Genomic DNA, 21,720 nt, shown 5'->3' with positions numbered 1-21,720 from the left:
TGTTCTTATCAGTACCGATTCGCGCGCATAAGTTTTGAAATTTTCATTTCATGTATGTTACATTTCTGTTTTCGTTTTCCAACACTGAAATTGTTCTGCACCGGCTTTGGTTCACGTCTCGGATCCAATGGCTGTCCATTAGGTTTACGTCTCGGATCCGTCTAGATATATTATGACTGGCTCTTATACTCCTGACAGCCGAGCAGCAAACCAGTCCTCTACCGCATAAATACACCATCTGTTGGCATACAGACAAACAATACCGTGGTATCTACGGCAAAGCATCGTAAGTTACTCGCGCAAAATATAATAAAATATCATATGCTTCCCAGAGATGTGCTGTGCTAATCACGTAAATGCCGCGCTGCCTATCGTCTTTTTGTTGCGAATCGATTATTGCTTATCAAATTTAAATGGCCAGAAATGGCACGGTGCTATTGGCACCACACTACATTGCTTGCTGCCCAATTTTCAACTCTCTAGAAAAGAAAAGATGGTCTAATTTGAATTGAAAAGTCGCTCACATTTAATGAATTAACACATTATAATTTCACACAAGGAGAATGAAGCTTAAATATTTTACAATATATAGTTTGGTTTTTGTAGATATAAAAGTACAGTATGGGTGTGTACATCACATGCTGATGCTGGGGTTAGCGGCGCGGCACAGTCGAAAGCGTTTCGAAGATGTTCTGTTTCCGTAGATCTGATCTCGCTTCTAGGTAGCAATTTACATTAAATATATATCGTTTAACTTTGGTATTAAACTAGATTTATGCTTAATTAATTAATTAATTAATTTACTTATGGCTAGCACTACTTCTTCTGGTTACATTTAAGAGGGGAGCGGGGCCTTAAATCGAATAGTTTTTCTGTTGTTGTTTCTGTTGCTGTTCTTCTGAAGAGTCGATGGCTGGCTCTGGCTCTGGCTCTGACGGAGCCCGTCAGTGTCCCACACCATTGCCGTTGACGCTAAGCTGCACCTGATGTGTGGGGACGACGGGCCGCACGGGGGTACTGATGATGTCCCCGGCATTGGACTTGCTGCGGGTGACCAACATCGGAGTCTTCGGCTTAGGCGTCTCCGTCAGCTTGATCTTCACGCGACCCGTCTCGGGCGAGTAGACCGGAGAGTAGCGGCCCGATTTGGGCGAGGATGGCAGGAAAGCGCTATCCGGCTCGTTGTTGTTCTGCTCATCAGGAGATCCGGTTCCGCTGCCGCTCTGTGGGTGCTGGGCGTATTTGGAGGCGCGTGGTGACTGCGGAGTGGGGTAACGGGGTGTTATGGGGTAGTATTCGTGTGGGGCAGGCTCATTGATGCTGGGCACCTCCTTGGCGGCTCCGTTGGCCGAGCCGTTGCCGTTAAGAAGCGGCTGTTGATTGGCTCCGTCCTTGGCGTCGCCGTTGTCGTATGGCTTTTTGACTATCTGCGCCTCGTCCAGCTTGGTCTTCTCCCCGATGAGCGGTGAGTGCTCGAGGCCATGCCCGTTCTTGGTCAACGGCTTGCCCAGGTTCTTCTTGTCCATGTCGAGGAGCTCCGTCTGGCGCTGAGCCTCGGCGTCGCGGGCAGCCGCGTTACTGTCGTACTTGCAGCGCTTGATGGCCACAAAGAGGATCAGTCCAACCACCACCAGGCCGATCACGGCTAGCAGGTAGTAAATGGCGTTGCTGTCGTCCTTTACTTGGGCAGTCTGAATGTCCGCGGACTTCGTGCTGTCATCGATGGGTCCGTCGGTGACCACCTCCTGTTGTCGGGTTTCCGTATCCAGTTTGGTCTGTACCACCGGCACAATCACTCCCTCCTGCACGGGCTCCTGTTCGCCCTCCGAACCCTCGAAAATGCCGATACCCGAGTTCTTGAAGATGTCCGGAGTTACGGGCGTCTCTATGGGTTGGTTGTCGATATCGTTATCGTTGTCATCGGGATGTCCCTCTTCCTGGTCGTCGTCCGAGCCGATGGGAATGTTGGCTATGGCTGGCATAATGAGAATGCCGCCACCACTGCCGGAGCCCTCGTTGTCCTCTTCCTCCTCGTCGTTCACAATGTGCTCCACAATTGGCGCGGCGGTGGTGTCGGAAAGAGGTACTTCCACGGCCGCCTCCTCGGGCAGGGAGAGTTCCATGTTGGTCTCGCTCAGGTCGCCGGAGCCTTCGACTTCGTCTCCGGGCAGTGGCTCCTGTGGGGAACGAGCCACCTTCTTGGGCTTGCTCTGGGTCTTCGTCTTCCCATCAAAGGGCAGGAAGTCCTTGCCCAATTCCTCCTCCTCCTCCTCCTCGTGCTCACCGGAGGCGGCCGCCGGCTGGTCCCCCATCATCAGCTCATTCTCGTCGGCCTCCGGAGTGAACCATCCGCGACCCTCCTTCTGGCAGATATCGGACTGCTTCAGCTGCAACCAGGACTTTCCCTTCACCTCCACCGGGTGGCTGCAGACCACGGGGTGCTCCATGTAGACGTGACGCTCCTGCAGCCAGTTTCGCACCTCCAAGGTCTTGCACGAGCAGTTGATGTCGTTGTGACCGATCTCCAGCTGCTGCAAGTGCTGCAGGTGGGTGATTTCGATGGGCAGGTTCGTGATGCTGTTGTGCTGCAGGTTCAGAATCTGCAGGTTCAGCGGCAGCTTCACCAGCTTGGCGGAGGTCAGGCGGTTGTGCTTCAGGTTGAGCTTCTTGATCCGCTTGCTCAGGTGACCGAGCTCGTGGAGCTCGTTGTGCGACAGGTCCACGGATGTGAGATCCGGCAGCTTGTCCAGCACGTGGCCGAAGCGGGTCAGCCCCAGGTAGGATAGGTCGATGGAATGCATGGGTATCGACGAGTGGATCGGCCCCTCGGCCAGCAGCAGGCCCTTGGTGCTGTTGCACTTGAGATGGTACAGTGGTTTGTGCGTGTGCTGCGACAGAGAGCAACTGCAGTCCTCCGGGCAGTGGGCGGCAGGTGTGGGCGTGGCTGCAGCGGCCACAACCAGGAGCAGGGCCATCAAGGCGGACAGAGCTGATGAGCGCTCCATTTCTGTGGCTGTTATTGGGGGTAGGTGGGGTATGGCAGTGAGTCTTCCTTCTTCCTTCCTTCTACTTTGTTGCTTGATGTCTTATCTGGAAGTAGTCAGAAAAGTCGGTTCTAGAATTAATTATCTTAAGCAGAAATTGTTTTACAAACCGATCATACAATATATATCTGTGAGGAGGTACTTTCTCTCTCTACCTCTCTCTATATAAGTATTTATATATGGTATATATAGGGAGCAGGGGCGGAGCTCTTTTTGACAAACCCAAACGGCAACACCTTTAAACGGAGACTAACGTAGTGTGATCGCAGCGATCGGAATCGGTTATCTCTGCCTGGCAACCTGTCTTCGTCACTGGTTGCGTCATACCCTCCTCCTCCATTTCTAAATTTCGACTTCTTTCTGGTCTCTCCGTTCTCCTTCTCTTTCTTGCAACCCCATCGACAGTCGTTATCGATGTTAGATGTGGTTATCGCCGCCTGTTCAAACTCTAGAATTGGACGTTATCTCTGCCCGAAGGGTAATTAATACTTCACCCGCTATTTCCTATTCCAGTTTTGGCAGCTCCGTGACATCAGCAAGGCACATGACCCAGCAAAGAAAACAAAACCCACACAACCCACTCAAATCAGTTGTGATAGAAATGAGTCAGGGCTTAAAGTGAATCTCTGGCTGATAGTCGTCTATAGATGATTAATCTGTCCGATCAGGGCGGTACGAGATGTTAAGGCTGCGGGGTCTTCAGCTGCACTCGTAATCGGAGGGGATCAGATCGGATCGGATCAGGGCAGAGCAGAGCAGAGCAGTGCAGCGGCTCACTTTTAATCTTCATCTTTGAGGACTGCCTGGCCCGTGCGAGCGAGTGCCGCTTGTGCCATTTATTATTGTCCGGAGACAACGCAAACTGATTGACGGCTGTCTCGTTGATGCAATTTAAGTGCAACTGGCGCTCGCTCTGGACCCCATCCCCATCCCCATCGACATCCCCTGCCCAATGATAAGCCCGGCTCATCTGTATGCGTCCGTCTTTGACCGCAAAAAGTGTCGCGTCGTGGAACATGGAAAATTGAATGTGGAGCGGGGAACGTGAAGCGGGTTACAGCGGGCATAATAGAGATACTCTGAGATACTCAGACTGTCTAATCCTAATCATCAGATACACGGATACACCACTGGCGAAGATGCCTTGTCTGGGCATCTGTCTGATGGGATCTAAATAGAAGACGGCCCCCATCTCAATTTGCAATTGGCGATCGGCAACGGTGCAACGAGGGGGCGGGTTGGGGCGGCGCACTTGAATTATTCAACAGTTGCAGCATTCGTTGCATTTGCATGTCGTTCGAGAGCTGAAATCAGAGCCGGCAGATCTCTCCCTGGAGCAGGGCGGAAGGACGGTTTTGGGGATCTGCGACGAAGGGTTGTACACGTGTCTCTCCCCGGGGTTTCCTGCGCTGGCAGTTCAGTTGCCCCTTGGGTTGGCGCAACCTTCGGTTCGATGAGGCAGCAAATCCGAGCAGGGTTTTTGTTCTTCATAAATATGCAGAGGCATGAAATCAGCAGCTGCAGCCACTGCTGGGCGAGTAATTGAGGCATTCGCATTCGCTGCTGCTCTCCCCCGGCCCTCCGGCTGCACCCTTCTCGCCCAGATGCTGCCCCCTGGGTGAGGCACGAAATGCCAACTGGAAATGAGGCGTCACAGGGGCACATGCAAAAATAAATCTCCCCTGGAATCTTTTGCGCCCCAAGGTCAGTGTCATTATGCCGGCCACTCATCCGTAAACGGCTCTCGGACGCATGAAAAGTGGTCTTCAGCCAAATTGTGTCACTTGCTTTTGGTTAAGCTGCAACCAAACAGCCACAACTCACAAATGTCTTCTTCAAATGGCCTGAGTGTGGCTCTGGCTCTCTGCATTTGGCTTCGGTGTTGACAAATTGCCGGGACTTGGACTGGGACTGGGAATGGGACAGCGACTGGGGCCTCATACGTGGAACTTTCACCGGGCCGAGTGGGGGCCGGGCATCTATCAAAATCTGTCAATTGGTGAATTGGTAATTTGCAGCTGCCACCTGCTCCTGCTGCTGGTGCTGCTTGCCGCAGCCAAATGCAATCAATGCGGTTAATTGCATTTGGCCAAAATCTGCAACTCGATCTAGAGATGATCTTCTCCGCTATCATAATTCGATCACGGGCTCTGGCTTAATTGCCTCTAGTAGCAGTCCCCGCCCCCTGCCTACCATCCGACCATACCATACCCTTTGATGCCGGGGCGACAGGAAACTGAAATTAGAACAGGCACACAGTGGGGAAGGGGAGAGAAGCGAAAGGCGGGGGCTGGCGATGGCGATGCCGATGGGGTTGAAAGTATTCAGCAAATGCCACTTGATGGCACAGAAAACGACAAAAAAAAACTTTAAACCGTTTGCAAATTGAAAGAAATCAGCGCCAGACAACCGCTAAAATCTTAAACGATGACAAATGCTCAACCTTGACTGAGACAACCAGTGGAAGGGAAAGAGAAAGAGAAAGGGAGGGGTAGAGAGACCAGATACCAGAGGCGGAGAACAATCTCGAGTTTCTGTATTTCAAGTTCCGCTGGAAATATCGCTATCGCCTCCATCCAACTCGTTCTCTCCCAAAAACAGAAAAATCCCAAACGAAAAAAAAAATAAAATCGAAACGAAACGAAACGAAAGAAAGGGAAAAATTAAATCACGTCATGCTGCGAGATCGCTTGCAAAATAAATTGTTATTTATGTACATATATACTTTTTGTATACATATTTTTAGAATTGTGCAAATCTTTTTTATACATTTCAATTCGCAAGAGCATTGTGCACACACAATAAAATATACTCGTATGTAATACGTACTGAGTACTCGTGGAATGAGATTTGTTTGTTTAGCCTTTTGTTTGGCCAAATAAATGCGCATAGAGTGGCCCCACTAGATTTACGAGATTTACAAGTATATACAATATGCAATTATGAGTATCGTATCTCTTGATTCAAATGAGTGCAACCATCCAGAGTTTTGTCTATCACAAGACCCTAAGTTTTTAACTTCTGGCAGAAACCATTCTAAAAACTCACAATATTTCTTCATACGAGTATTTTCTCTTTCGAACTCAAAATAAAGAAACAAAAAACTGATGACGCCAGACAATTAAAACATCAGGTGATTCGGCTGTGCGGCTATTTTACCTGTTGAAGAAAAAACTGAGCGGAGTCGCGGCGAACGCTAATGTGGTGTGGTGACCGCATTAAGACAACAAAACTCTGAAAAACTCTGAAAAAACGCGAAAAAAACCGCCAAAGCCAGAGATGACGTCTAACTTTAGCTTGTGACTCAATCTCTATGTCAATCAATGGATGGATTCGGATTTGACCAGCACAGCTCTCAGTCTTGGCCATTCACAGTATTCAGAATGTTCATTCAAGGCGATCGTCATAGACAAAGAAGCGGCACAGGCGGCCTGCGGCCTGTGGCAAGCGGCAAGCGGCGGGCGGAAGGTAAATTAGCATATATTCTAATTTCTGTGCGACTCCGACAACTGAACAAAACTGACAGACACTGCAGTTCAGTTCCATATAATGACCCACATAACATACTCTGAGCGCTACCAATAAACTGCCGTTTAAGCATTTTGCCATTCCACTGTTCAATCAACTGCAAATGAGCCTAAATTTAAGCGTAAACTGAAAAGCTCTCTCCCCTTCCCGCTGCCCCGTTTGACTACCGCGGCAAGTGTTTAATTGATTTCCACGAAAAGAGAGAAAACCAATCACCGGGGCCATACATAACCAAAATATGAGTAGCGAGTGGTAGCCGAAAAACAGCCAAAATCAAAAATAAAAACCGTAAAGAAGAGGGGGAAGAAAAGTGCAGAGCGTAAGCTTAAATTATGCGAATTATGCAAAACGTGGTTGGGCAAAAGCGGGAACAAAAAATACCGCCGAGAAACATATAAAATTTAGAGTCAATGTACCAGATAATAACCAATGAAACCCCCCCTCGGAGACTCCCCATAACGTATACGCCCCACAGAACGGGCAGAACTTGATCTGGGAACTGCCTTCGATAGCTCCTAGCACTGCGACGCACGATTTAAACTTGAACTTGACCTACGAGCGCCGCTGTCTCTGCCTCCTCCCATGATCTCTGTCTCCCCTTGTCTGGGCTGGCGGCCAGAAGTGTTTGCTGACAGGGAGGATTCGGGTACCCGATCCGATACGAGTATTTAGACGCCCAAAATAATCTTGACATTCGCGCTTGCTTTCAGCGGCAAAACTCTCCCTCTCAATTGGCTTCCAACACGTCGGGGAATGCAGGCGATTCTCAAAATAAACACAGAAAGAGAAAGGCTGCCACAAATATACATATGTATGTACGTATGTATGTATATTCTCATTTGTTGTTTCTACTCTTTGCCATTTCCGCTTGCAATCTATGCAAATATCACAATATCACACCCACGCCTACGCCTGATGATCCGTATGGTCCAACATTTATTGGCGAGACGAAAAACCTAAGATTTTGTCATTGCCACAAAGAGATAGACAAAGATACAGAAAGATTTGCTGATGGACTTGACTTGGATGGCAACGAATGTTAGTGGCAAACGCCAGTCCCCATAAATTTTGTTGTCGTTGCCAGAGCCAGAGAGGTGCGACAATAAACATGAGATGAGATCAGTAGGGGAAATACACTCGTGTGTACCACACATATTACGATATATGTGTATCGAATAGTCCCGAATCGGATACTTTGCCCACAGCAAGTGCTGACTGATCGTTTGTTCTGATTGGCGCCGATCGAGAAAAGTTTAGTGATTAGCTTTTAATTGATACTGTTCTGAGGAATGATCTGTGGCAAGTTGTTATCCACTTAGCAGGTAGGAAATACTCGGCTGACGCGAATGACTCGAATGACACTCGGCCTGACTTTTCATTGAACTTTTCTGGCATGGCATTCAATTAGAAGCACGTTAATTTAGTCAGAGCCTAGCCGATCAATGCCTTGGAATTGTTGGAGGTTTATCAACAACACGTTTTCCTCAGATCACATCAGATCAGATCAGAACAGTTCAGATCCGATCAGATGAGTGCGGATCAGCGGGGGCATCGCGCCACGTAGCCATAATTAGCTAAACCCGAGCTACAATGTTACGTGTAGAGGCTACCGAGAGATACATAGATACACACTCTCGTTAATTGGCAAAAAACGATCCAGACTGTGCAGAACGCTTTGGGGAGACTGAGAGAACTACAAATGCTTCAGTTTCGGTTTCAGTTTCGGCCTCTGATGATGCAATTGACAACCAAAGTTGGACTTCAACACTCGTAGATACTAGATACTCGTTGATACAGATACCATTTGACCAAATTAACTCATTTGAGTGGGTTACTTTCTCGGCGCTGTGGATGAAGTAAGCACCCCGCTCGACCTTCCCCTTGCCCCTCAAGATCCCGCGGCAAATTGCATTCTACGAATATTTCCGATTAAACAGAGTCTGAAATCGACATCGAAAATGCATACAAATCACCTTACCACACAGTCGGAGGTGAATTGAAAATGCACATTCAAAATGTACAATAAATCACGGATGCCGCTCCATAAAATATCAATTGAAAGATCTATCGATTGAGCGATTCTCTTGGGGACCAAACCGGGGGGCAATTTAGTCTTTAATCCAAACAATTTTGCGTCTAGCCGGAGAACATTTTTACGACATGCCAGAGATGCCAAAGGAGGCGAAGCCGGTAGGCGGGTGACGGGGACGGGGGGCGGAGAGACACTTGCGTGAAATTATTTGCCAATCTGCACCTGCGAAATGCATTCCCCTCGTCACTCTGTTGTGCACTTACACTGCACAGCGCGGATTCAAGTTTAGTGTGGGGCAAAATGCACCAATTAAATGGACGATGATCGAGATTAAGAGGAATCTTTGGCAGAGGCATTTAATGAGAACGTATTTCCAAAATTTTGTTTACGAATTTCGGGAATTCCCAGAATTTCTCAATGCCCATTCCCCGTCAAAGGTGTTTCGGTCACCGAAAAGTGATTCAATTATCTCAACTTGACCGAATGATGTCATATCAATTTATTATTATATATGTATATATTTTGGGCTTAAACACTATAAAAAAGATGACGTCACAAAGAAAAAACTAGGTCTTTAAATCCCTGTTGTCTGGTGTAACCATCGAGAAGAGGCTTCAGTTCAAGAGCATATGCTGACCTACCCCAGAGCCATTGCAGGAGGAGGACCTATGCATGTAGTGGCAGTGTAATTATAGACAGAGACCCGACCCATTCACATTCGAATTCCCATTCGCATTCGCATTCCCAATGGCTATTGCACAGAAGGCCAGATGACCACTTGGGCCCACATCAGAGAGGTTCATGTGCCTGGGACACTCCTCTGGACAAATTAGCCTGCGGTTAGCTGTGGTGCGGCATGGGGATGGGATGCATACGGAGATCGCATGATCTTATAGCCGTTTTTCATGGCTTCGTTTGGCAGTTGACACGTTAAGAGCACGCACGTTTGTCGGACCATTTAAGTGGCCCCGACATCGGCATCGGCATCGTCATCTTGGCCATTGCCACTGGCACACAGAAGATGGAGCAGAAAGATACTATAGAGCAGAGAGGTGAAGAGGGCGACAGAGCGGGACAGCGTTCGAGCGGCATTTGACAGTTATGACCACTTGTTGCTTTATTTTTAGAGCCAAAAACGGCTAGGCCAGTTAGCAGAGCCAGGCAAAAGCCGGCCGGCCGGCACCCACAGACAGCTTAAGCGAAAAGCCAAAAGCAACAGCAAATCCCCGAAGACTGGACTGGTTTGCTTCGTGATGATGACGGCGCTGAATGAGACTCGACTCTGTCTCCAGTCTCGGTCTCGGTTCGGTCTCAGTTCCAGTTCCTCCCTGTCTGAGTCTCAGAGACCTCTCAGAGCAGCCGAAAAAGCGAAAAGGCCTCCCGCTCTTGATGTTGGAGGAACGAATGCCAATCTCGTGTTTATACAACTCAATTCGGGCCTTGATTTACCTACCTATAAGACATGCATATGGGCGATCCTCTCGGTTCAGGCGGCGCAGAGCAGAGAGCTGCAAGAAACAGATAAAACGGGAAGTTAATGTCACTGATTCGAGAGTGCACACGGAGCACGGAGGACGGAGGACGGATCACGGAGGGGCTTTGAAAGACATTGAGAGGCAGCCACTCAGGTGACTTGCATAAAGAGTTTCTATTTAGCTGGCAATTATTTGCTGGCTTTGATTTTAATTGCGCGTAATTAAAGTTTTAATTGTCGGCCCGATTAAATCCATTTTTAACGAACTTTGCCTCAGAGACACAGTCAGTCGTCTGTCATTCCTCGGGATGCATGTGGCATGACCGTTGTTGCTGTTTTGACTGCTGCTGCAGCTGCAATGCCTTTTGTTATTAATTTCCATCGTCAGCTAATCTTAATTGCCAACAATCAAAAAGAAGTGTGAAAGTTTCTATCATGTGGCGCCCAAAAAAAAGTCTCCAGAGAAAAGGAAATGAAAATCAAATGAAAATGAATCTGAAACCTGTTCCAGGTTCAACAGACTTTCGGATGAAAATCTATCCTCAAGTGCAGCCGAAGAATTTTATGGCATATTTTCTCTATAAATACCCATGATCAAATATCAAATTAACAGAATAATCAACATTCTTATTAGAAAATAATAAAAAGCAGTCAGCGTTTCTCAGGGCGTTGTTTTCCGAGGCCTTTGGCGGCAAAAAAAAACAGTTGCAAAGAGCCAACAACCTGTGGCTTTAGCTTTAGCTGATTGCTATGCATCGGACGTGACCGAAAATATTGTCACGTAATCCGTGGACTCCCACAGAAGTGTGGCTGTCGATTGTGAATGGAATTGGGTGGTGTGGAATGGTGGGGAGTGGAGTCGCTTACTCATATGACAATGCTTCTAATATAGTCAGCAGCATCGAAAGCCAGACGAGGTCAACGTTTGATGGCTGAGCATATTCAAATGAGCTCCCATTGATGAACCAATCGAGTCCGCTGGCAGCTGCCTGCCGCACTGTAGCTGCGGCATCTGTTGCCACCTGCCAGAGCGATCCGGATGGAGCAGATCTCTTCGCTTTTGAACTTGAATTCTACGCCGAAAAGAAAAACAATCTTTGAAATGTTTACAAGTCGGAAATTCCTCTCGGACCCAACCACGTGGTAAACAATTAGGTCTGGTCCAGTCTGCGTCATAGATTCCCTAGAGAAGTCCCCCAATATGCGATCATATTCGCTACCCTCTCCCTCCGGGTTTCCGAATTCCCTTTTCCAGCTGTGACAACATTCGTAGAGCTTTTCACACAATCTCTGGGGCGGGAGGTTTATCTTATCGCCCGACATTTGCTAATTATAGATAGAACCCAACAACAACAACAAAAACGAACAGCGACGAAAACACTGTCCCCAACGCCACACAGTCATGTGCACTTGAGCTCTTGGATTTCTGGGACTCATTTGCGTTTTCGTTAGATCGTTACTGTCGCTCTGGCTCTAGCCCTGGCTCTGGCCCGATCTGCCCAACTCTGAGTGTTCGAATGCACTCCAATGCCGAGGCATTTCCCATTTACCGCCCCACTCTGGTGTTGCTGTTGCCCAATGATAATGTTTTGATTGTGGCTCGATAACAGCTTGTTTTGCCTTATCGAAACACACATTTGTTGCTCATCCCCGTCACAAAAAGTATACAAAAAATACCCAAACTTCTGTATCTAATGGGGACAAGGTTGACACATCCACCAAAAATGGGACCATGAAGTGCACGCCAAAGCTCTAGGCGGCACTGGCAGCTCGCCGATGCAATGCCACAATGACGATGACGCCTCGTCACTCTCAAATTGCTGTGGGCGGAGGGGCGCGGAGGTGAAACTGCGCTCCGCTCAGCGATACGGAGGAGAGTTTGAAAATCGAAACCTCAGACGGTAGGCGCCAAATCACACAATGAAACCAAGGGGAAAGCAAACAAGGGAGCATTTAAGCATTAGTGAACTTGAGACCGACCAGAACTTCAAAGAAACAGCATTCGTTCGTTTCTGATAAGCAAATTTTGTATAATTTTGAAAAGTCTTAAAATTGATAAGACGGGCAACATTCGAGGGAATTTCATTTCATTTAGTTTACGAAAGACACTTTTCCAGACATTGGGCGCCAAATATTTAATCAGAGATCCAAAAATAGCGAAATATTTTAGAGGCAATAAATCTGAGCTCGAATCAATTGACCAGAAAACCGAACTCCCTTCACACATTGCTAATTTCGTATGCTTTTGGAATGAAAACTCTTAAATCTTGGAGGAGCTGGAACGTTGATAAGGAAACAATATTTACATAGAATTCCGGAAATGTTGCTCAAAAGAACATTCCGTCTGTGTAGGTTATCGAGTAGTGGAATTGGCGAACCTCAGAGTAGAGATAAGTTTTTTTTCTAGAGAGAGGCACCCGCAGATACACACGATATTAGATGGCACCCACTAACCATTTTGTGGAGAGCTTTTCGCTCAGACCCCAGTTTTGTTGGCCATAAAACCGATGCTTGGAAATGGCATGAAAAACAGTATAGAGTTTGCACTCGCACACATCTGTGAATTATGTGCTGGAAATTAGCACCTTCGAGCTGCGAGTGGGCTTGTCGAGTTAGAGCTGTATCTGTAGCTGGAGTTGGAGTTGGGGTTGGAGTTGGGGAAGTGTTACGCAAGAGCTGAAGTTTATAGCTCAGGCGGAAGATCCACCTTCGCAGTGTCTATCGTCTCTGGCTCTGGCTGTGGCTCTGCCCAAGTCAAAGATGATTGATACTCTCATTAGGTGGTGACGCTGCATGACTTGTGTGAATTTGTTTCTGTGTTTCTTTTTTACTTGACAAGCGGCAATTCGAACTAATAATATTTCTGGCTAAAATGATTCACACTGCCAAATAAATGGACTTGCAGTGCGCCCACCCTGTGGGGCTAAGATAGCAAGTGGAGGGCTGACATGAGTAAACAATCGAATTTTGACCACAAACACAAACAGGGAAAAGTGAAATTTCAGAAAGAATATCTCGCAGATAGCTATCCGTATCTGGATGATTCAACAAGCATCAGACGCGACGCTTGCGGTTTCCAATTGTTTTACGTAAACGATTCCGAATTGCACGGCACGGCACAGAAAGCTCGCCAGGTTCGAGTTCGAGTGGCGGCTCGTCGCTGTATAGGGTAGGTAGAGGTACATTGGTACACGTATAGGTAGATACATAGGTAGGTAGACAGAGGCCCCGAGGGTGTTGGGGTTGGGGTTGCTACTCGAACTACTCATATAGAGCTGGGATTTCACATGAATGCGTGTGCCTGTTTGTCTGTCTGTCCGGTCTCGTCGTACATAAGTTTGCAATCGCTGAGATCGGTTTGAGTGCCCGTACCCGTACCCGAACCCGTACCCAGGGGTTAAAAAAGTAACCGTTTTATTACAGGTCTGCTCATCTCGCGGCCTTTTATTTCTCTTTCGCTTTTTGGCAATTATATAACTCGAAAATGTTGAGAAATAGGGTCAAGTTTGCCACAAAATAAACCGCAAATGTAAAACAAAGAGAGGTAATAAAAAAAGTTAAAATTAAACGATTCGACGAGCAACTTGTTTCAGTTCGAAAAGCCCCGAACTCTGGCCTTTTTACATCGAGGGGAATGCCCCCACGATTAAATCCCCCGAGTAATTCCAACACTGGAAGCAACCTCGATTGCGTCCCGTCCCTTGGGGATTATTATCAACATTTCACCGTGCACCAGCGATAAACACGGGCTCAAGCACTCACACCGACACGGACACGGACACTCACACTCGCACTCACATTCGCGGACAATGCCGGGACCTTATCAGGGTCTGAGTTTGAGCTGGCCTTCGGTCCAAGAACCACACGCATGCAAAACTGTCGAGCACTTCTTGGATATTTTATTTATATGTATGGATATAGGAGGAATTGAAAGCACTTTTGTTTGATCAGATATGCGATTGTATATCTGCGGTACGGAACTCGTATGTTTTTGTCTAAATTCCTTTTTCACCGTTTGCCTGTCTTTTGTTCGTTGCTTTGCACTTTTTGGGCACTGGGGAGAGAAGGATCTTTTGGTTTGCACTGCCGTACGACTGAAGAAGATCTTCTCTTGAGAGATCGCTCAGAACCGACTGCGACTGCTTCTGCGTCTGCAATCAGAATGTGTCGCAGCCGCCATTAAAAAAGATACACAACAGACTGGGAGAAAGAGGAACATACAAAATGATAAAAAATGAAACGGAAGAAATACAACGAAAGCTGCAGAGAGCACCAAACACTCTCTGTGTGCCGGGCCAGAGAGAGATGACAATGAAAGCAAAAACAACCGAAATACAACTAAAAATCAGCAGCATCGCATCCACGGCATCAAACAGAGCGCAGCGCAAACAATTTAGACCCGTAAATTGTGGAACGAAAGTATCTTAATAGCTTGCGGTTCTTGGTTTTGATTTTGATTTGAATTTGAATTTGGATTGTGTTTTGCCGAAACGCTTTTATTCTTTTCGCACTTGCACAATTTTGTGTATGTGTGAGCGGGGAAACGGAAACTATATAAATTTTAATTACCTACAAACGCTGATCGTGTCGGCAGACCGAGGAAGGGGAGGGTGACTACGGACCTCCGCCTTTTTTTTGCGTGTGTGCTTTGCGTACGACACTGATTTGGTTGCCCGAATGAAACGACTCAGGTCGGGTCCGGTACCTGGCGGCGTACGAGGCGAGGCGATCAATGGGCGGGCGACAGACCGGAGCAAGGCACAGAGGCACAGAAGCACGACCGTTCGATGGGAGAGCTTTAAACCGAATAAAACGGGGTATTAAAAACCTTTGCACAACAGCAACTTCGCCGGCTGGAGAGCAGCACTGGAGCCCCAAAGCACATGGAAAGCTAATCGAGGGAGAGAAAGAGCGAACACGCGTTGCGGAGAGCTCGAGCGGTGGAGAGCAGCAAACTCGTCTGGAACACGTGGATGGGGATAGTCGACGGCACACGCGCACTCACCTATGCATAGGGAGGATGGGATGGAACGAGCACACACATGCACACAGTTTTGTTTGAGTTATGAAATGTATAAAATAAATAGACGGTCGCAAAAAGCTTATTCGTTCGCCAAAATCAGAAAGGAGAGTGAGCGAGAACTAGCTCGAGAGAGAGAACAAGCAAAAGCTTATCAATGATTTGAACTTAAGCGTTGCGTTATCAAAAGAGCGATTTGCTTGGCGATTTGTGTACGTACATAGCTGGTGCGAAATGAAGTAAAATAAATTGTAGATTTAGCTTAGCGTAGCCGAATGGCTAGTGGCTCTCTTGTGTATTTACAAGGCGTGCAATTTCTATTTCCTGCTGTAAGAATATCAGAAGCTTTATCGTATCTTATCAATTTCCATACATACGCATACGTACTTAAATATATGTATATTCTTTGCTGTTTATCTGAGAGCAGTTGATAAGCTTTCGGTGCAGTTTTTCTCTCTTTTGTACATATGTACATATGTACATTGTTTAGCGGCTCTTTGACTCTCTCCTTCAAACACACCGCCAACTTCTGCTCCAACTCCGTAGTGCGTACGTGGGGGAGTTTTGTTTACGATTTATTGGGTTTCTGGGTCAAAGTTAATGTTCATTTCTGAATGACTATGAATCGAGTGAACTTCACTGTAGTTGATGAACACAGCACTCCGTGTCTAGGTATTTCTATATAAAAGCATGAAAAAGCAGAGTGGCAAAACTTGTGTTAATACCAATGTTAAATATTTGAGTTGGATTTTATCTTATCGCTATCGGCTCTCACATTCGCCGTGTTTGTTCTCGGTGCTTCTCCGTGGTGATATCACCTGCAGTCTACATATGTACATATGTATGTGCTGCTGCCCATGTCCAGCTGTTCCGCCCATAGCGCCCTTTGCTTGCGTAACCGTTCTGCGCCGATCGCTAATTAAACGCATTTCCAAGTTGCAGAACAAGTTATCTCACCAGCCAAATATTCGCACTCGCCATTTCCCACCCGAAACTGTTCTTTAATCGTTAAAAATTAAATGCCAGCCGCCAGGTCGAGTGTTTGCCTTTGACCAGACGCACAGACAGCCTGGCGAAGATCGAATATCTGATACCCTAGGCAGAGTAAAAGCTCTCTTAATCTATCACATCCGTTTATATAAATCATTTCTTAATCTATTTTTAAAGAATTGTCGACTGTAGGGATTTCTTTGAATCCACACCATAATTTCAAGGCAGGCGTCTCCCTCTTCAGGCCATACCCATACACCCTATTTTCGTGCAAGATATCCAACATATCAGCAATAAAGTATCCGCCTGTATGTATATTATATAGACACATAAAAAGTTAAGTATATTTGGCTTTTGTTTATCTCACTCGACAAGACTTTTCACCTGCCTGGGTGCCGCATTTTCGACTGTTTTGTATACGTCAATAGTCAATTGTATCGGAAGTGTCCAACGCTCTGGGGCTGATAAAAGTTCGAAAAGAACCAAAAACTGAATGGATTTCTTTTTTGGCAAAAGCTAAATTTTAATTGCAAATTTGCCCAGTATAGCCATAGCCTTGCAAGAGCACAACTGACGTCAGAGTGCGAATTGATAAAACTCGGATGATTATATATTTATTTAAAGTGCGACTGGGTGGGTTGAATAGACTTAAAAGCTGAGCCAATAAAGAAGTTTTGGGCTGTGAGGCGCCTTATATGTATGTAACGTTTATTTGTTTGTACATATGATATAACAATGCTGTTGATCTCGAGTGATTGTTTGATTAACGGTTTATTTACTCAATAATCGCATTACGTCTTCTGTCGTATTCCTATGAAACCTTTATCAAAACATTCGTAACACGAGGGAAGGGAACGAAAAGTGTGTCCCGTTCGTCAGATTCCATTCTATATAAACGTCACGAACAATCTGCTCTGTTCTCGATTAGATAGTCATGATATTTATTAATCACATTAACCCTCTCAACTGACAAATATATCACTTCTCACCTCTCCACCAAATAATCAGCAATCGCCTCCAAATGTTATGCAATTTCCAGATGTTTGTTTGCTTTTTTAGGGAAATCTACTGAAGGTGCAAGCGAGGTGATGGGATTCCCGTTGGGAGTTCTCCTGAAACAGAATGAAACTTCTCAGTCGCTAATTTATATCGTATACCATCGGGATCCATCGATCCAGTGACTTCGCTTTGTATTGCCTTGGCGCGGCGTTGACTTAATTGATTAGAGCACATGACTAATTTAGCTTGGAAGCTTTAGTACTGACAGCTTTGACAATGCGATTAAAGTTAATTTTTGGTCAATATTGATATATAGTAGTGTTCGATATGATATCTCTACTTGTGTTACCTATTTGTGTGTGTGCATTAACAATTATTTTTAATCAAAATGCAAAAATTATATAATATTTTATTTTTGTGGAAAATTTTTCACTGAGAGGGAAATCTAATCTGATTTTAACCGTACGGGAAAGTAGAACGTATGTCATTATAAGTGTATTTAAAAACTAATTGCAACGAAAAGAATCTTCATAATTGGATCCCTGACGTCCGTTTTCATCAAATGCTAAAATAATGCTCCTCATTTGCCAGTTTGGCTTGACCCAGATTGAAAAGTTTTATGTACTGCGTCCCGGGTTTCGTTTTCATTGACTCACTGACTGAGTGACAGGCTGACTGGCGGACTGACTGCTGGAGTGTCCCACAATGGATTGACGATCCGCTCAGTCCCCATCCTCTGTGCAATGGAGGACGGGGAAGGTACAAGTATGTATGTATGTATACCCAGTTAGGCAAATGAGCTGCAATGAACCGGAAATTCACAATTAACCATCGGGCCTTAGCCGAGTTTCATAACCAACTGCATATATGTATGTATGTATGCATTTGGAGTCGACTCCATCCACGGGGGTGCAGCAGTCAGATCCCAATAGGAATCCGAATCGAAATCGTATATGGAAATCGCACGTTCCGGCTCATTGGGCGCTGGACATTTATTTTAAGCCTAGGTGTAATTTTCGGTTGCCTTCTTTGGGCCCAGCCGAAAGACAAAGCAAACGACACACAAAAAAGTAAAGTGCTGGGATATTTTAATTGTTTCTACGTGTTGTTCTATAAAGGCATGTTCAGGCTTAGCTCAAAGTTATTATATTATGATCTGGCGGTAACGTGATCAACATTTTGACTCGAACGGGCCGGGGTTGGGCTTTGGCTATGGCTTGGACGAGTGGTCGCCGCGATTACAGTTATGCTGATTGGGAGAGTTCATTGGAGCTTCGAAAGAGGAGCCAGCCCTCTCCTTAACGTAATTATGATATCATGTAAACGTGGTTAGGGAAAACTGGCCGTACATATGTATAAGCAGATAACTGTAGTTTCACTTTTTCGGCTGAGCCCATTCCTAGAATGGAATGGGAACGGGACTGGCACTGAGACTGGATGAGGAGTATACGATTACGACGTGACTGATAGTTATTGGCCATTGGGGAGGTATTGTTCCATATAAAATAGATTGGAATTCTTCACAGAATGAAATTAGGGATTGGGAAACGGGAAGACTGTGATCAAAAGATCATTAATGAATATTATTACAAGGTGATCTGCAAGGATGCCCCTTAACCTAGTTACAGTCTCTGTAAGATTACTTAGCTTTTGTTAGTAGAAGTCTAAGCAATTTAGGCCGCTTTGACAGGCTGACAAATACGCTTAACCCTGATTAATTAGACAAACAGTTACTCTCTCTAAGTTTAATCATGCAGCTTCCTCGATAAGTGATAACGATTTTTTAGGCTAAAGAGCTAGAGGAGAACGCACTCCGTGGCACTGGCAAATGGCATTCGCAGGTGGTCGCTAATCAACGTAATCAACTTGCAACAAGCCTCGTTAGGCGAGGCAGACGCAAGGCAGCTTCATGGTAATCAGGCCATCAAGTTCTTGGAGAGGGGAGGCGGCTCCAGAGAAGGCCGCTCTAACCAAATTGGTCGCGGTGCTCCCTCCTCCCTGTATCGCTATCTTGGCAAGACAGGTTTGTTGTAGCTGCCAGCTCTTTGTCTAGGCAGACTACGCCACCCGAAGGGGGCACATGAACCTGACTTTACCGTTGTGGCAGGTCCGCGTTTTGCTGGGTCAAGGTCAGCTGGGAGGCTGATTAGAGTCTCGTCTCCCCGGTGGGGCCTAGCATAGTCAACCAGAATCCAGCTGAAGGATCATTACAGCTGATGGGATCTCCGATCTCCGCACTCACGTCAATCCCCTTGCCATTCCAGGCACGCACACCACCCATCAACTGGTCGCCATTCAACGCCATCGCCGTCCACAGATCCACAGATCCCAAGCTCCAGTGCCAGATGCAGCGACCAGCAGCGCCCCAGTGGCGTCGCTCGCTGCATTTGGTGCTGGCATCGCAAACTGCGTTCCTCCTTGACTTTTGTTTCGTTTTCGATTTTCTGCGATATGTTATTCAGGCCCATTGCAGCGGCTTAGTCAACAGGGGATATGAATCGTATCTTCCCTCGGGATTGAAGCTGTGTTAAAGTTCAAGTTTTCATACAGATCATACAGAAGTCTGCTAATTATGTTTCAGAGCCGCCCATATGCACGAGAAACCCTTCCCTTCCCCCCTTTGACATAAGCTCTGCACGCCGCCAGGCAACGAACGACCACGTCGAACACAAAGCTGAGATTTTTCACAAGAAAATATTCATGTGAAGGCGAAAACTGCGCAGGCGCATGTTTTGTCAACTGGCAATCGACAGACCGGCAGACTGGCAGACTGGCAGACTGGCAGACCAGTAGACTGGCGGACGGAAATACATGCCGAGAGGAGGCTAAGGCTGGGACCGCACTGCTCCGCTGACGTTTGCGTGACAGCAGCATCAACCAATAACAACAATAACAAAAAAAAAAACTGCTGCAACGGCAGGCAGCATCCAGACCATGCTTTGACCAGTTACCAATTTTGGCAGCAAGACTTTCATTTATTTTCGATTCGTTTTTAGGCTGAGGATCGCTCGTACAAAAGGTACTTTTGACATTCAATGGAAACGATCTTTTATGAAATTTCCAAAATTAGCTCACATTTGCTTGCAATGTATTTCAAAGATACCTTGCAAGGAGGAAAGGATATAGCTTCTTCTGCTAACTCTCGCTTAGTAAAATTATTATATTAAAATATATATTCACTTTCCAGACATGCATACACATGGGTTAACCCCTAGACTTGGGGTCTAGATGGAAGAAGATTCCGCAATCTCCACTGGACTATTTGCAGCTGCGAAGGACTAACATCAGGTCCAGGTCTAGAACATTACTCTTGATCAGCCTCTGGTAGATTCAGATTGTCTATGTGGTCGACAATGGAGACTCTCACAACGCTTATGCAGACGCTTGTGATTTATTAATAATGATACTGCAGTTCAATGGCAAGCCCTTCACACTGCTGTTCGTCTCACGCCCATTGCATTTTATAGTGGGGGTGCACACAAAGCGCTTAAGCCGCCCGCATATTGGGGCCTATTGGGTTTTAAGAAGCAGCACGAGGGTTTGCCTTTAAATGAAGTTAGTGGTGGAACGTAGTCCTTGGGCTTATTGTTGGATACGTGTGAATAATTGATTTGCTCATAACTATTTAAGCTGAGCCTTATTTTCGAGTTCATCGAACGACTTTCTGGTGCTCATATCAGCCAAACACATTTTCTTTTTTTGGCAGGCAAACAGGGCATCGAACCAGTCCAACTGTTGGGTGGTTTGCAGATACTTTACTATCAATTATACAACAGAAATTAGTTTACCTCGACCGCACTGAAATAGTGGCATCCTGACGAGTTTACTTCCAATTCCAAAAGAATACAAATATATGTATTAACAGAAAATGTAAGCCGCTGCACTGGTAGATCCAATGTGTGTTGCCTACGATATGAGGTTTGCGGCCTAAGTGTTTCTACTAAATAGGCGGCTAATGTCATTAAAGTTTATTTAAATAATCTAGTTGGGCACTTACACACATACATACCTGTACATTTGTACTATGAATGTGGTAACTGCCAGCTATGAAACTATTGAAAATGGTTGCTATACAACAAAACAATTAATAATGAAAGACCTGCATGCATAGACTAGGTTTTAACAGATTTTCCATCGCGAATTTTTAGGAACAAAATATATTATTCGTTATTAATTCAGTTTTTTGAAGCATAAAATTAACCCTGCTACATAGCAACTACACACTGGAACGACATTACAATTGACGTTGCAATTCTACATGCGACTTACATGAGTTCTACACCACAAACATGTGTGCTGGCGCTCCAGGCGCTCCAGGTGGCGCCACTGGGTAAGGGACTTTTCGGAAACCACCACCAGCAGCGATCAGCTGTCGCGTGATTTATCGACTCACTGTATTTAATTTAATAATAATTCAATAATCTTAAATATCATTTTTAAAAGTATATTTAAGAAAAAAGGGTATAGAAACTTCCAATCGCAGGTTTTTTGAATTTTCGCTCTAAAATCGTTTAACTGTTTAAATACGGGGGGTTAAGTGGGTTAAGCATATTTTATCGAATCAATTGCGGAACAAAATCTTTTTATACCCTATAATTAGTGGGAGATGTTGGCTTGGTGACAGAGATGAGAT

At 45.9% G+C, this 21,720-nt stretch overlaps 1 protein-coding gene across 5 annotated transcripts; it reads right to left on the bottom strand.

The window, feature by feature from the left end:
- Positions 1–511: 511 nt before the first annotated feature.
- On the bottom strand, positions 512–14,908 carry wdp (Leucine rich repeat protein windpipe). Of its 5 annotated transcripts, none has more exons than XM_033377875.1 (3): positions 14,648–14,908; positions 10,058–10,112; positions 512–3,090 (listed from the first exon to the last, which is right to left on the bottom strand). In XM_033377875.1, exon 3 carries the CDS (start codon positions 3,003–3,005, stop codon positions 945–947), a length of 2,061 nt encoding a protein of 686 aa, XP_033233766.1. In that variant the 5' UTR covers positions 3,006–3,090; positions 10,058–10,112; positions 14,648–14,908; the 3' UTR covers positions 512–944. The 5 variants fall into 5 exon arrangements, with proteins under 5 accessions (XP_033233766.1, XP_033233767.1, XP_033233768.1 ...); XM_033377876.1 differs by having other exon boundaries at positions 14,652–14,908; XM_033377877.1 differs by lacking the exon at positions 14,648–14,908 and adding an exon at positions 14,091–14,227.
- Positions 14,909–21,720: the final 6,812 nt, after the last annotated feature.

Source organism: Drosophila pseudoobscura, chromosome 3 (assembly GCF_009870125.1).
Source record: "Drosophila pseudoobscura strain MV-25-SWS-2005 chromosome 3, UCI_Dpse_MV25, whole genome shotgun sequence".
NCBI lineage: Eukaryota > Metazoa > Arthropoda > Insecta > Diptera > Drosophilidae > Drosophila > Drosophila pseudoobscura.
The sequence above is the reverse complement of the archived record's forward strand: the minus strand, read 5'-3'. Positions and strand labels throughout refer to the sequence as shown.

Bases quoted from the DNA above. Each gene is read 5' to 3' on its own strand.
- wdp (XM_033377875.1), bottom strand. From the start codon at position 3,005: ATGGAGCGCTCATCAGCTCTGTCCGCCTTGATGGCCCTGCTCCTGGTT.